The following is a 12,173-nucleotide window of genomic DNA, read 5'->3' as shown; positions in this document are numbered from 1 at the left end:
CCCCAGGGTGGCATCCTGCCCTGGGCGGCTCGGTGCCTGTGTCACCTCCCCGGCCGTGTCCCCAGGGCGGGGGGGACTGCCCGGAGATGAGCGTGGGAGCCATCAGGGCGGCCGTGGAGATCTCCAACCCCGGCTCCTTCATTTACGTCTTCTCGGATGCTCGGGCCAAGGACTACGAGCAGCAGGAGGAGCTGCTGCGGCTGCTGCAGCGCAAGCAGAGCCAGGTGAGCGGCGCCCGAGAAAACCCCGGGGCTGGGGGGATTCTCGCACATTTTTCGATATGCTGGGGTGCTGGTGGGTGGCAGTTCTCCCCCCTCCCGTGGCTGGGTGGGGTGTCACGGGTTCTGTGCTGTGGCAGGTGGTGTTTGTGCTGACGGGGGACTGCGGGGACAGGAGCCACCCCGGGTACCGCGTGTACGAGCGCATCGCTGCCACCAGCTCGGGGCAGATCTTCCACCTGGACAAGCAGCAGGTGACAGAGGTGAGTGGGGACACCTGGCCCCTTGTGCAGTGCCCCCCAGTGAGGGGAGATCCAGGTTGATTCCTTTGATCCTCCCCTGCCTGCCTCCAGGTGCTGAAGTGGGTGGAAGAGGCCATCCAGGCTTCCAAGGTCCACCTGCTGTCCACGGACCACGAGGAGGGTGGGGAGAACACATGGCAGATCCCCTTTGACCCCAGCCTGAAGGAGGTCACCATCTCCCTGAGTGGCCCTGCCCCAGGGATAAAGGTCCAGGATCCAGCAGGTAGGACCCCAGGGGACAGGGACAATAAGGGAGGGTGATACTTTGCCCCCCAAAAAGACCTCAGGTGAGGACAAGCAGGAAGGGGTTCACCAAACCCTGCCCTGAAACTTGAATAAAAAGGTGATGAGCTACAGAGCCCTCAGTAAACACCAGCACATCTCCTTGCTTCCCTCCCAGGTTGGTTTTACCTCTGGCTTTGAGGGTTTTCCCTCCTGCCCTGAGCTGTGATGGGCTCTGCACTGCCCTGAGGGAATGACCCCTTGCTGCTGCAGGAGCTAGGGGATAGACCTGAGCTGCCCATCTGAGACATTCACTTACTGTTACAGGGAAGGTCCTGGAGAAAGGCCGAGGTCTGAAGGAACTGCTCAGCATCCCCAACTCAGCCATGGTGGTGGCCCTGGAGCCCCATGAGCCAGGGACATGGCTGGTCACGGTAGGCTGCTGGCAGAGCTGCACATCATCTGCCTTTTCCTCATGGATATTTAGCTTGCCAGGCTTTTCCAGGGGTGGATTTTGTCTATCCCTCTCTGAGCAGGCTGAAAGGGGCTGGCTGCAACCTCTCTCTTCCCATCTCCTTTGCCTTCCCCTGCCCTCAGCTCTGGGCTCTCAATCTGCTTCCAGACCCGCAGCAGTGGCCGCCACTCTCTGAGGATCACGGGCATCAGCAATGTGAATTTCCAAGCCAGTTTCTCCAGCCAGCCCGAGTTTGACACCAGCCAGCCTGGAGAGCGGCCACTGCAGGGTGAGGGTGGTGCTGCCCAGGGGCTGGATGCTCTATCTGGGTGTTTTGCACCTGGGAGAGTGGTTGGCGGGTTTTTTCCCTCTCTGCTTTCCAGGTCTGCCCATCTCTGTGCTGGTGAACTGCTCTGGTCTGAGGCCACCTGGGCGCCTGCAGGAGATTGAGCTCTTCAACACCTCGGGCCACGTCCTCCTCTCACTGCCCCTCTTCAACTCCTCCTCCGGCTCCACTGCTCAGCTCTGGGTGGCTTCACCACTCTGGGTCCCCCCAGGTGACTTTCTGCTGAAGGTGAAGGGTGAAGATGCCCAGGGCCATTCCCTGCACCGCCTCTCTGGGGTCACCTACACCAGCGTGGTCCCCGGTGAGTGCAACCTGCAGGTGCTGAGCAGGAACCAGAGGTTCCAGCAGTGCCTCTGCTTTGGTTTCTCCTTGGTCATCCTGCATGTCCCCAACCCCTTCTAGGTCTACCTAAAGTGAACATCTCCAGCAATATCCAGGCTTACAACCGTGAGCCACAGCTCATCTCCTGCTCTGCATGGAGTGAGATCCCCTTCCACCTGCAGCTCAGCCGTGGCAGGGTGAAGCTCAGGGAAGGGCAGCTCTTCAGGTGAGCCTCTGGTATGGCTCAGTGAGCCCCAGGAGGGACCTGTGTGGGTCCCTGAGCTGTGCCAGCTGAGGGAATGCTGTGTGCTGGGTGGGTGCCTTCAGGTTCTGAGCATCCCGAGAGGAAAATTCCAAGAGACAGGTCTGCAGTAACTGAGAATGCACCTCTTTGCCTGACTCAGACAAAAAAAAAAATCCCAGGGAATGGGACTAGAATGGTGGCATGGCAGACCCAGGCGGGAATGATCCATATTTTCATCCCTCCCTTTTTGCAGGATTTCAGGGAATGTCAGCTGGTTGATCCCTGCAGTGTCCAAGAGTGACGAAGGGTTTTACGAGTGCACGGCCACGAGCAAAGTCGGAGTGAGCCGGGCTCGTGCCTACGTCTCTGTCTCAGGTGGGGGCTGCTCGTGCCAAGCCTGAGAGCCCTTTCCATGTCTGTGGCTGGGCACGGGCTCCTTTCACCCTGGCATCCCGTGTTTGTAGAGCCCCCACCTCGTCTCATCGCCCCGGGCAACATCACAGCTTCACCAGGCCAGGACGTGGTCATGTCCTGCGTGGTTCTGGGGGATGAGCCCTACAACCTGACCTGGAGCTGGGATGGGAAGGCAGCACAGCCAGGGGATGGCCGGACCCGGCTGCTGCAGAACCACTCTCTGGAGATCAGCCCCGTGCAGCCAGGGGACGGGGGGCTGTACCAGTGCACGGCACAGAGCGCCCACGGCACTGCCACTGCCTCCCTCTGGCTCTTCATCCAGGGTAGGCTTTGCCCTGTGTGGGACCCTGGGGGATGTTTTGCTGGCCTGGTGAATGGCACCCAAGGGCTGAGCTCTGTTCTAACCCCGTGCAGAGGCGCCCTGGGTGAAGGTGGACCCCAGTCCCCAGCGTTTCAGCAGGGGCCAGGAGCTGATGCTGAACTGCACGGCTGGGGGCCACCCCCAGCCCCACAGCACCTGGAGGCGCTGGGGATGGGCACTGCAGCAGGATGAGAGGTAACCCCTGGGCACCCCAGAGCTCCATCCTGCCTGTCCCACAGGGATGGTGCTCCCCTTGCAGGGATGTGCCAGTTGAGGGAGGGAAGCATTGCAGTATCCCAGCCCATGCTCCTGATGTGCTTGTCATGCTGCTGGCCTTAATTTCCTATATTTATTTTTAAGCTGTCCTACCTTATCCAGGTCACCATCCCCACTTTGCACACCTGGTGTGAGCTCAAGTCTCAAAATACTCCTTGTACTTCCCCTTAATTTCTTCTGCTTTTTGCTTTTCAACTCCTTCCTGTGTCAGGCTGTGAGTGCCAGAGTTGACTTTGGGGAATGTTTTTTGACTTTTGAGATGAAAAAGCCCAATTCTCACTGCTTTTCCCTGGTTCAAAGTAAAGTCCTTCCCTGCAGCAGCTGGCTCTAAGTGCTGACCCACATCCACCCCATGCCGAGCATGGCCTGAAACCTCCTCATTGTTATCCAAACATTTCCATCATCCCTGTTTGCGCAGGCTCATTTCTCCCTTTCTCTCCCATTTGCAGGGTTTTCAGGGATGCTGAGGGTACCCTGCACATCAGGTCTGCTGTCCCAGAGGATGCAGGGAATTACAGCTGCTATGCCAGCAGCACTCTGGGTTGGGATGAGCAAGGGATCACCTTGGAGTTCACTGGTACCTGCTCTGTGCTCACTGGCAGCACACTGGGAATGGGGCTGTGTGTGATGGAGGGTGCTGGGGTAGCACACTGGGAATGGGGCTGTGTGTGATGGAGGGTGCTGGGGTAGCACACTGGGAATGGGGCTGTGTGTGATGGAGGGTGCTGGGTCAGCACACTGGGAATGGGGCTGTGTGTGATAAAGTGCTGGGGCACAGCTCCCAGAGCTCTGGGTCCCCTTGATAAAGGGTTGGGGGACTGCTCCCAGGGCTCTGGGTCCTCTCAGGCTGGATGGCAGCACACCCAGCACAGCAGAGAGTGACCAAAGGTGTCTCTCCCATGGCACAGAACCTCCTGCCATCCTGGCGGTGACGCCCAGCCTGAAGGTGCTGGCGGGAGAGGATGTGACCCTGGAGTGCTGGGTTTCGGGGGCACCCCCGCCCCACATCGTGTGGTACAAAGGTGAGACCAGGCTGTGGGACCATCAGGGGCCCCCAGAGGCCGTGGGGTGCTGACGTGGGGTCTGTGCAGGGGAGCAGGCGGTGGCCAGGTTCCCGGCGGGCACGCAGCGCGCGGTGCTGCGGCTGCAGGCGGCACAGGACGAGGACTCGGGGCTCTACGGCTGCCAGGCCCTGGGCCAGGCTGGCACTGCCTTCCACAGCACCGTGCTGCACGTGGGCTGTAAGTGCTGCTGTTCCACTGCTCTCCTTCCTGACCCTCTGCTGCTCAGCTCCCCTTTGCTGCTTTCCCAGTCTTCCCGGCAGGGAGGTGTTGGTGCTTGGTACAAACAGGAGGAAGCCTGGCAGGATTTACAAGCTTTGGGAAGGTGCAGGAGGCTCAACAAGTGGGGAAAGACAAGGCAGTTGTTGTTGCTTGGGATGCAACTGGGGATTCAAAGTGCATTCAAGGGCATCAGGCAGAGGTAGGAACTGACTTTTGTGTGTCTGAAAATCCAGGTGAAAAACTTTTGCTGGAAGCAGAAGAGATGAAAGAGCATGAGGAGGAGGGAAGGCTCTGTGTTGAGGGGAGCAGGGTCTAAAGCAGTTAAAGATGGAAAAGTGCAAGTTATTTTGCTGAGCCTGGGAGTGATGAGAGTAACTGGAAGAGATGGAAATTGCAGCAGCTCTGACAGCTTTGGAAAATCACCAAATGCTTTAAGTCAGTCTTGTAGCTCATCAGGGCACCTGGCTCATTGGTTTTACAGCCCCACCCTTTCTCCAGGCTCAGCTGTGGGAAACTGGACCTGCCTGAGCCCTTTCTCTGCTGCTTTCTCCTCCAGCTGCCCCTCACTTTCCTGAGCCCCTGGATGACGCGGAGGTCAAGGTTGGGGACAGTGTGAGCCTGCTGTGCCGTGTTGAGGGATCCCCCCTGCCACAGGTGACCTGGTCCCGGCAGGACGGGAAGCCCGTGCTGGGCTGGCAGGGACCACGGGGTGTTTCCAGCCAGCTGGAGGCTGCCCAGCTTCTCATTGACAGTAAGAGCTGAGTGTGCACGCTTTTATTTGTATTTTTAACTTAGCAGTGCAGTAACAGCCTGCAGGCTTCCACCTCTGAGGGGTCTGTCCCCACTGGAGATGGTGGTGAGGGGAGGGTAATCCCCACCCTGTGGCTTGCCCAGGGCTCTCCAGCCCCACCAGGCTGAGGTTTCTCCCCACTCTGCTCCAGGTGCCTCACTGGATGACCAAGCCATCTACATCTGTGAAGCCCAGAATGAGTTTGGGAAAATCCAGGCAGAGGTCAAGCTCACAGTCACTGGACAGGGTTTGTTTTTCTCTGCTTTTGTTGGTGAATCGATCCCAGCTCTGCTGGCAGGGAGTCAGTGGCAGAGCAGAGTCTCTGGTCCTGAGCTGGCCACTGTGAGTGCTCAGCAACCCCAGGGCAGGATTTGGGCAATGCCCTTCCAAGCCCTCTTTGGCTTCCTATGCTGACATGAACCCTAACTGCAGCAAATATCCTCAAATTCCTGGGGGAGTGGAGTCGGAGCTGGCTTATGCTGAGCCAGGGTCCAGACCCTGCAGGAAAGGTGATCTAGATCCATTCTCCTGACTGTTCCTGGCCAGTTTATCACTGATCAACACTGGTTGCCTGTCCCCTCTTTCAAGCAGCCCCAGAAATAGCTCTTGCATCCCCCGTGGTCCGTGTGCTCCCAGGCCAGCCCGTGTCCCTGCCCTGTGTCATCCTGGCTGGGAGCCCGTTCCCAGCACGCCGCTGGCTGAAGGATGGGCAGATGGTGAGACTTCCATGCTGCTGGGATGGTGGGTGGGTGGGTGGATGGACTCCTACCCTCTGGTGGGGCTTCCCTGCAAGATGGGTGCCCCAACCTTTGGGGTGAAAGCTGCTGGTGAAAGAATCCAATGGAGCATTCATGTTGGGAAGGCTATGTGGGTTTATCTCCACATCAGGATGTTGCTCCAGGATTCATTTCTGGAAGTTGCAGGGACTTGTTGGTGTTTGACCCTGCCATCTGTCCTGCTTTCTGCCCGGGTCCAGGTAGTCCCAGGTGACCACTATTCCATCCAGGCCGATGGGAGCCTGCACATGGACCAGGCATCACAGGGGGATGCAGGGACATTCACCTGTGAGGTGACCAATGCCCTGGGCTCGCACAGGCAGGACGTGTCCCTGGTCATCCACGGTGAGTGACAGGGAGCTGGGTGACCCTGCCCTGCAGGGACACGGGAGGTGCTGTCTGTGCTCTGCCCGTGCCTGGCCATGCAGCATGAGGGGCTTCTCTTGCTCCCCAGTTCCCCCCAGCATCGAGCCTGGCCCCGTTCTGGTCACTGCCACCGAGGGAGCGGCTGTCACCCTGCGCTGCAATGCCACCGGCGTGCCCCTCCCTGCTGTCACCTGGGCAAAGGTAGGGACAGGGGCTGCTGTGCCCCTGCCAGGCTGGGGCCCCCCTCAGGTTCAGGGTCAAGTGTTTGAAGGGAGTATGGCTCTCCAGTGCTGGGAGAGGGCACCAAGTGCTCTGGGAAGCTGAGACCAGGACATGGCTTGTTCTGATGTGTCCAGGGCTCTCTTCTTGCCTTTGGGATGTTCAGCTCTTGAGAGAATCCCTGCTTTCCTCTCTTCCCTTTCCTATGTAGGGCACAGAGCCCATTTCACTGAGCCCACACTACCAACTTGACCCCGATGGGACCCTCCTGATCCCTTCATCATCCCCTGGGGATGCTGGCACCTACTTCTGCACAGCCACCAATGCAGCAGGATTCTCCAGCAGGGAGATGCAGCTCTCCATCAGCAGTGAGTGCTCAGGACAGCTCCAGAGGGGACTGGCAGGGAGACAATAACCTGGGAACACTCCTGGCTTCCTTGGAGCCCCAATCCAGGTGCCAGATGGGTTTGCAGGAGGGGAAGAGAAGTGATGAGAGCTGTGCTCCCTCTCCATTCAGCAAAGCCCAGGATCAGCGTGAATGGATCACAGGCATCAGACCCTGTCCCTGTCCTGGCTGTGCTGGGGCAGGAGACCACCCTGCCCTGTGAGGTCCAGGGATATCCCCCTCCCCTGGTGCTGTGGAGCCGGGAGCCCCAGCCCCTGCCTCTCACCACCACCAGGTAAGGAGGGCTGTGGGTGCTGGGGCCATGCTCTCCTGGGATTTTGTCTCTTCAGAGGGATGCCAGGTCCATGAAGGCACTCAGCTGCTTGGCAGGGAGGTGTGAGGATCCTGTGGCCAATGCTCAATGCAGGAGCTGAGGCAGCTGAGCAGTACTCAGAGCATTAGCTCTGCTCTCCTTGGACAGCACCAGGCTTGCTTTCCATCTTCCAAATATCTGCTGGGACCAAGCAGCTGCTTCCAGTTGTTCATGTGCCTACCCTGGACACAGGGAAGGAAAGGCAACTCCAGTGCAGCCTCTCACCCTGCTCTCTGTCTGCCTTCCTGCACATTCCTGCCTCCTGCTGTCACAGGGTCAAGGATGTGCCTGGGGATGGTGAATCCCTGTGGGAAGTGTTGGACCAGGGCTTGATGCCTCTTGGGATGAGGTTTGGCACAAACACAGTTTTTAGCCCAGCAGTAGCTTTGTCTGCACTGGGATGTGGGGTTTTAGGCCAGTTTTGTGCAGTGACTTCTGGAGGGACAAATCAATTTGTTGATGGTGTTGAAGCTGATGACAGCCATAAGACAGTTATTTAATGTGATTTGATGGGTGAGGATAAACACATATCCAACCATTCTCCAGGTTACCAGTGTTCCAATGTTTTCTCCATACGTTAGCACCATGTTGGAAGGGACCCCCTAAAGTCATGGGCCCATGTTTTGGGGTTAAACCCTTCTTTCCACATACCTGAGGATTGCTGTGACCTGGGCAAGCAGGAAGGCATCTTGGTTTTGCTCCTCTTGGGGTTGTATTGCTTTGTTGTTTGTGTCTGATTTGCCATGGTTGTTCCTGGCTGACCTATGCTGCCCCCCACATCTCAGCTGGCTTGTCCATGCTGGTGATTTATAGGAGCACACGAGGAGGAATCTGCAGCCGTGGGCTGAGATGAGGTTATGTCTGTGGAGCACAGATGAGGCTGGGAATGAGAGCATGGCCAGCTCCAGCTGCAGGGACTGTGCTCTGGGGGGACCCTTGTCCTCCTTCATCCCCCTGGGCTCCTGTGCTGCCTCATGAGCTCGTGCAGGGGCTGAGCAAAGGGGATTTGCCCCCATGGGCAGCTGTGCCACCCTCTTTGAATGAGGAGTGGCCATGGTGACATTCTCTTGTCTGTCCCAAGGTGATGGTGAGCTCTCAGCCCTTAGCTCCTGCCCAGGGCTGGGTGATGGATGACATGGCTGTTTCTCCCATCCAGCTTTTCTGTCCCTCCTCCCCCAAGGTACAGAGTCCTCCCTTCAGGGTCCCTCCACCTGGCTGAGCCCCAGGTGACAGACACTGGCCTCTACACCTGCACGGCCACCAACGCTGCAGGGAGTGCCTCGCTCAGCTACAGCCTGCACGTCCAAGGTTCACACACCTCCCTGGGCTCTGCACCCTCCAAACCCTGTCCCTGTGCCAGGATCTGAGCCTGGTCCCATGCTGAGACCCCCTCTCCCTCCAGCTCCCCCTCAGCTGTGGATTGGTGATGGGGAAAGACACCTGGCAGCTGTTGCCAACACCTCCCTGAGGATTCAGTGCCATGCCATGGGCATCCCCCCACCCCAGATCCAGTGAGTGCTGCAGGGTGCTCCCTGTGTTCCCAGGATGGGTGGTAGGGCCCTTAGGGGGGAGGCATCCATTCCTTCTCCTTGTCCCTGGAGTCTTCTGCTCAACAATCCCCTGCTGGAGCTGCCAGCCCCATTGCAGGTGACAAGGGGACAATCCTTGTTGCCAGCAGTGCTCTGCTCACCCTGTTGGTGTGCAGAGCAGGGTGTGGGTGGTGGCAGGACAGGCCAAGGACTCGCTGCCTGTCCCCTTCCTCGCAGGTGGCTGAAGGATGGGCGCCCGCTGGATGGGCAGGAGGGCGTGGTGCTGTCCGAGGATGGTGGCACTCTGCTGGTCACCAGAGTGGGGCTTGGTCACCAAGGGCTCTACGTCTGCCAGGGCAGCAACTGGGCAGGGCTGGCCCAGGCAGAGGTGCAGGTTTCAGTGCATGGTAAGCACAGCATCTGGGGTGAGAGCTGCTATCCATCCCATGTGTCAGGGAGAACGTGGCTGCCCAAAGGGGTGGGAGCTCTTGGCCCAGATTTTTGGTAGGTGCAGGGTCACTGGCTTGATCCCTTGGGATCTTGCTCTTGGTCAATGAAGCTGAGAGATAATGGCCACTGGCACCACAGTAAATTGTTGACTGGTGTTTCCTGCTGGAGTTCCTCCCCAGCCCCATTCCCCCTCCACCAGCAGGATGTGACTCTGAAGGTACCAGGTGAGAAACCAGGCAGGGAATGGAGATCTCTGCTTGGGAAGCATGAATATCTCATTGGAGCAGGGACCAAACCTGCATGGTGCCTTGGGGAGCAGTGGTGGCACCATGGGGTGATGTGGTCCCCTCCTAGAGTGGGGACCGAGCTGTGGCTCCCTGCTGCTGTGCCCCGAGCCGTGGCTGAGCCTGGCTGTGCCCAGGGCCCTGTGCTGCAGACAGCCCGGGTCCCACCGAGCCCATGACAGGGGATGCTGGCTTGCAGTGCCTCCGAGCATCGAGCCCAGCGCGGTGGATCTGGCCGTCCCCGAGAACAGCGCGGCATCGCTGGAGTGCCTGGCCTCGGGGCTGCCTGCTCCCGGTGAGTCCATCCTGCCCCTCCGCCCTTCCTCCCGGATCCCCGGGGTTTTCCCTGGCTGAGGGGGCAGCAGCATGGCTCCTCCCAGCTCGGCTCTCCGCCTCCCCGCAGCCATCACCTGGTACAAGGGGCAGGAGCGGCTCTGGCCCGGAGCGGGGCTGGCGCTGTCCGGGGATGGGAGGCGCCTGCGGCTCGCCCGTGCCCGGCTCTCCGATGCCGGCACCTACCGCTGCCTGGCCTCCAACGGGGCCGGCGTGGCCGAGCTCCGCTACAGCCTGCAGGTCACTGGTGAGTGCAGCCCTGGTTCCCTCAGAGATGGGGGATTCCCCCTGGAATATCTGGTGTGAGTGTGGGATGAGTGGGGTTGCCCCAGCCCCCAGGATACATCCCTGGAAGATGGCTCTGGCAGAGCCCTGTCCCCTGCTTCATTTGCAATTCCAAGTCATGCAATGCCCTGTGTTCATCCCACATGATGTCCTGGAAAGCATTGGCCCCATGGGTGTTGCCAGCATTACAGGATCACCTACCCACCCTGTCCCTTTTGCACCTTGTGTCCTGGTGACATTTGTCCCCCTGGACTCAGTGGTGACTCCTGGGCTGCTGCCAAGACAGGCACTGGGTGCTTTTCCTCACTTGATCCAAGCATCCCTGCGGCTTCCCAGACCACTCAGCCTGTCCCCAGCCCCGGGGGCTGAGCCAGCCTCTGGCTTTTCTCAGGATGCTCTAGGCCAGTTGGTGGAAGTCCTGCAGGCAGGTGGCCAGGCAGTGGAGAAGATCCAGTTCTCCTGCTCTGGGCTTGTTCCTGCAGCCTCTTCCCAGGGAAATGTTTGCACGTCTGCCGTCCTGGCTCGGGTGGATTGTTTGGGTTCTGCTGTTTTTGTTTTTCAAGGGTTTCTGGGTGTTGGAGCTTTTCTTCTCCAAACTGATATCCCTCATGGGAAGGAGTTACCATTTTCTAGCCAGCTGTATTTGTGAGCAGCTGAGAATATCATCTGATAATGGAAAGAGTTGGGTAACCTTCAGTGAGCAGGGCTGCCTAATAAGGCTGTGTCTGGCCAAGCTGACCTTGGCCTGCTTGTGGGATGCTTGGTCATCCTCTGTTGTTGGCCACATGCAATTAAAAGCATCCCTCACTTGGCTGGAGAGACAAGATTATTGTTTCCTCATGAAGCCAGGGCAGGGGAATGTCACTGAGCTTTTTGTGGCACCCAGCAGGGTGGCAGGGGAGTGTATCCAGCAGGATGGAGGAGCTGCCCTTCTCTTGTCCAGTGCCCTCAGTGATCTGCTCCTCTCACCCTGCAGTGCCTCCATCCTTCTCCTCGCCAGAGCCCGAGGCCGTGTCCGTGCTGGAGGGACAGTCTGTCCAGCTGACCTGCCAGTGCCATGGGATCCCCCTGCCCTCCCTGAGCTGGTGGAAGGATGGTAGGGCCCTGTTCCTCAGCCTCATCTCTCCCCACATGGGCTGACCCAGCTGTTGGTCTCCTTGGAGCCAGGAGCTCTTTTTGTTGAGCAGCATCCAGCTCTGGGTGGGAATTTGTCCTGCTGAGAGCCTGAGGGAAAGCTGCTGTCCCCTTCCCTGGGCAGGTGAGCCCCTCTCCACCCAGGCAGGGAGCCCAAAGCTGGTGTCCCCAGAAGGGAACGTGGTGTACATGGAGAAGGTTCAGCTGCTGGACCAGGGGACGTACACGTGTGAGTGCAGGAACACTGCTGGCAGCAGCAGCAAGGAGCATCACCTGGAGGTGCATGGTGAGCATGGGGGACCAGAGTCCTGTGGGGGTGCTGTGACTTCTCTCCATGCAAGGTCCAGCTGTACCCAAAAACCATTGTCTGGTGCCTTTTACATTTTGGAAGGGATGCTGGCACCTGAGCCAGTTTTGCCCCTCCACATGCACAAGGCTGAGGGAGTTGCTGCCCATCCCATCCCCCTGTGTCCCTCTGCCTGCAGCACTGCCAAGGGTCCAGGGCAGCAGCCACACCCTGAGGAAGGTTTCTGTCATCGAGGGTGGCCAGACAGTGCTGGAGTGCGAGGCTGTGGGGACAGCAGTGACCTGGGTGAAGGACAGGCAGCCCGTGGCTGCTGGGGATGGGCTCCTGCTCACAGAGCAGGGGAGGCAGCTGCACATCCCCAGGGCAGAGGTGGCACATGCAGGACACTACACTTGCCTGGTTACCAGCACAGAGGGGCAGGAGCAGAGGGAGTTTGATGTTGTAGTGCATGGTAAGGCCGTGGGATGGGGCTGGTGGCTGGGGGTGGGGTGGATGCAGGGA

General features: G+C 59.0%; 2 protein-coding genes across 15 annotated transcripts in view; one reads left to right on the top strand and one right to left on the bottom strand.

Moving 5' to 3' along the window:
* The window catches only part of FNBP1 (formin binding protein 1), a 385,839-nt gene that overhangs the window by 167,916 nt on the left and 205,750 nt on the right, over window positions 1-12,173 (bottom strand). The window lies entirely within an intron of this gene.
* The window catches only part of HMCN2 (hemicentin 2), a 32,269-nt gene that overhangs the window by 2,085 nt on the left and 18,011 nt on the right, over window positions 1-12,173 (top strand). Inside the window, exons 3-30 of the mRNA XM_079324319.1 lie at window positions 66-224; window positions 359-481; window positions 572-743; window positions 1,070-1,176; window positions 1,365-1,485; window positions 1,580-1,843; window positions 1,945-2,089; window positions 2,361-2,482; window positions 2,572-2,844; window positions 2,936-3,077; window positions 3,608-3,735; window positions 4,067-4,180; window positions 4,250-4,399; window positions 4,998-5,192; window positions 5,383-5,478; window positions 5,823-5,947; window positions 6,208-6,352; window positions 6,462-6,574; window positions 6,804-6,960; window positions 7,110-7,272; window positions 8,531-8,658; window positions 8,753-8,861; window positions 9,117-9,286; window positions 9,813-9,908; window positions 10,017-10,193; window positions 11,208-11,327; window positions 11,490-11,651; window positions 11,851-12,123. Coding sequence (XP_079180445.1) covers window positions 66-224; window positions 359-481; window positions 572-743; window positions 1,070-1,176; window positions 1,365-1,485; window positions 1,580-1,843; window positions 1,945-2,089; window positions 2,361-2,482; window positions 2,572-2,844; window positions 2,936-3,077; window positions 3,608-3,735; window positions 4,067-4,180; window positions 4,250-4,399; window positions 4,998-5,192; window positions 5,383-5,478; window positions 5,823-5,947; window positions 6,208-6,352; window positions 6,462-6,574; window positions 6,804-6,960; window positions 7,110-7,272; window positions 8,531-8,658; window positions 8,753-8,861; window positions 9,117-9,286; window positions 9,813-9,908; window positions 10,017-10,193; window positions 11,208-11,327; window positions 11,490-11,651; window positions 11,851-12,123 — 4,249 coding nt within the window. The remainder of the gene's footprint in view (window positions 1-65; window positions 225-358; window positions 482-571; window positions 744-1,069; window positions 1,177-1,364; window positions 1,486-1,579; window positions 1,844-1,944; window positions 2,090-2,360; window positions 2,483-2,571; window positions 2,845-2,935; window positions 3,078-3,607; window positions 3,736-4,066; window positions 4,181-4,249; window positions 4,400-4,997; window positions 5,193-5,382; window positions 5,479-5,822; window positions 5,948-6,207; window positions 6,353-6,461; window positions 6,575-6,803; window positions 6,961-7,109; window positions 7,273-8,530; window positions 8,659-8,752; window positions 8,862-9,116; window positions 9,287-9,812; window positions 9,909-10,016; window positions 10,194-11,207; window positions 11,328-11,489; window positions 11,652-11,850; window positions 12,124-12,173) is intronic.

Source organism: Erithacus rubecula (genome assembly GCF_903797595.1).
Source record: "Erithacus rubecula genome assembly, chromosome: 21".
NCBI classification, from domain to species: domain Eukaryota; kingdom Metazoa; phylum Chordata; class Aves; order Passeriformes; family Muscicapidae; genus Erithacus; species Erithacus rubecula.
The sequence above is the reverse complement of the archived record's forward strand: the minus strand, read 5'-3'. Positions and strand labels throughout refer to the sequence as shown.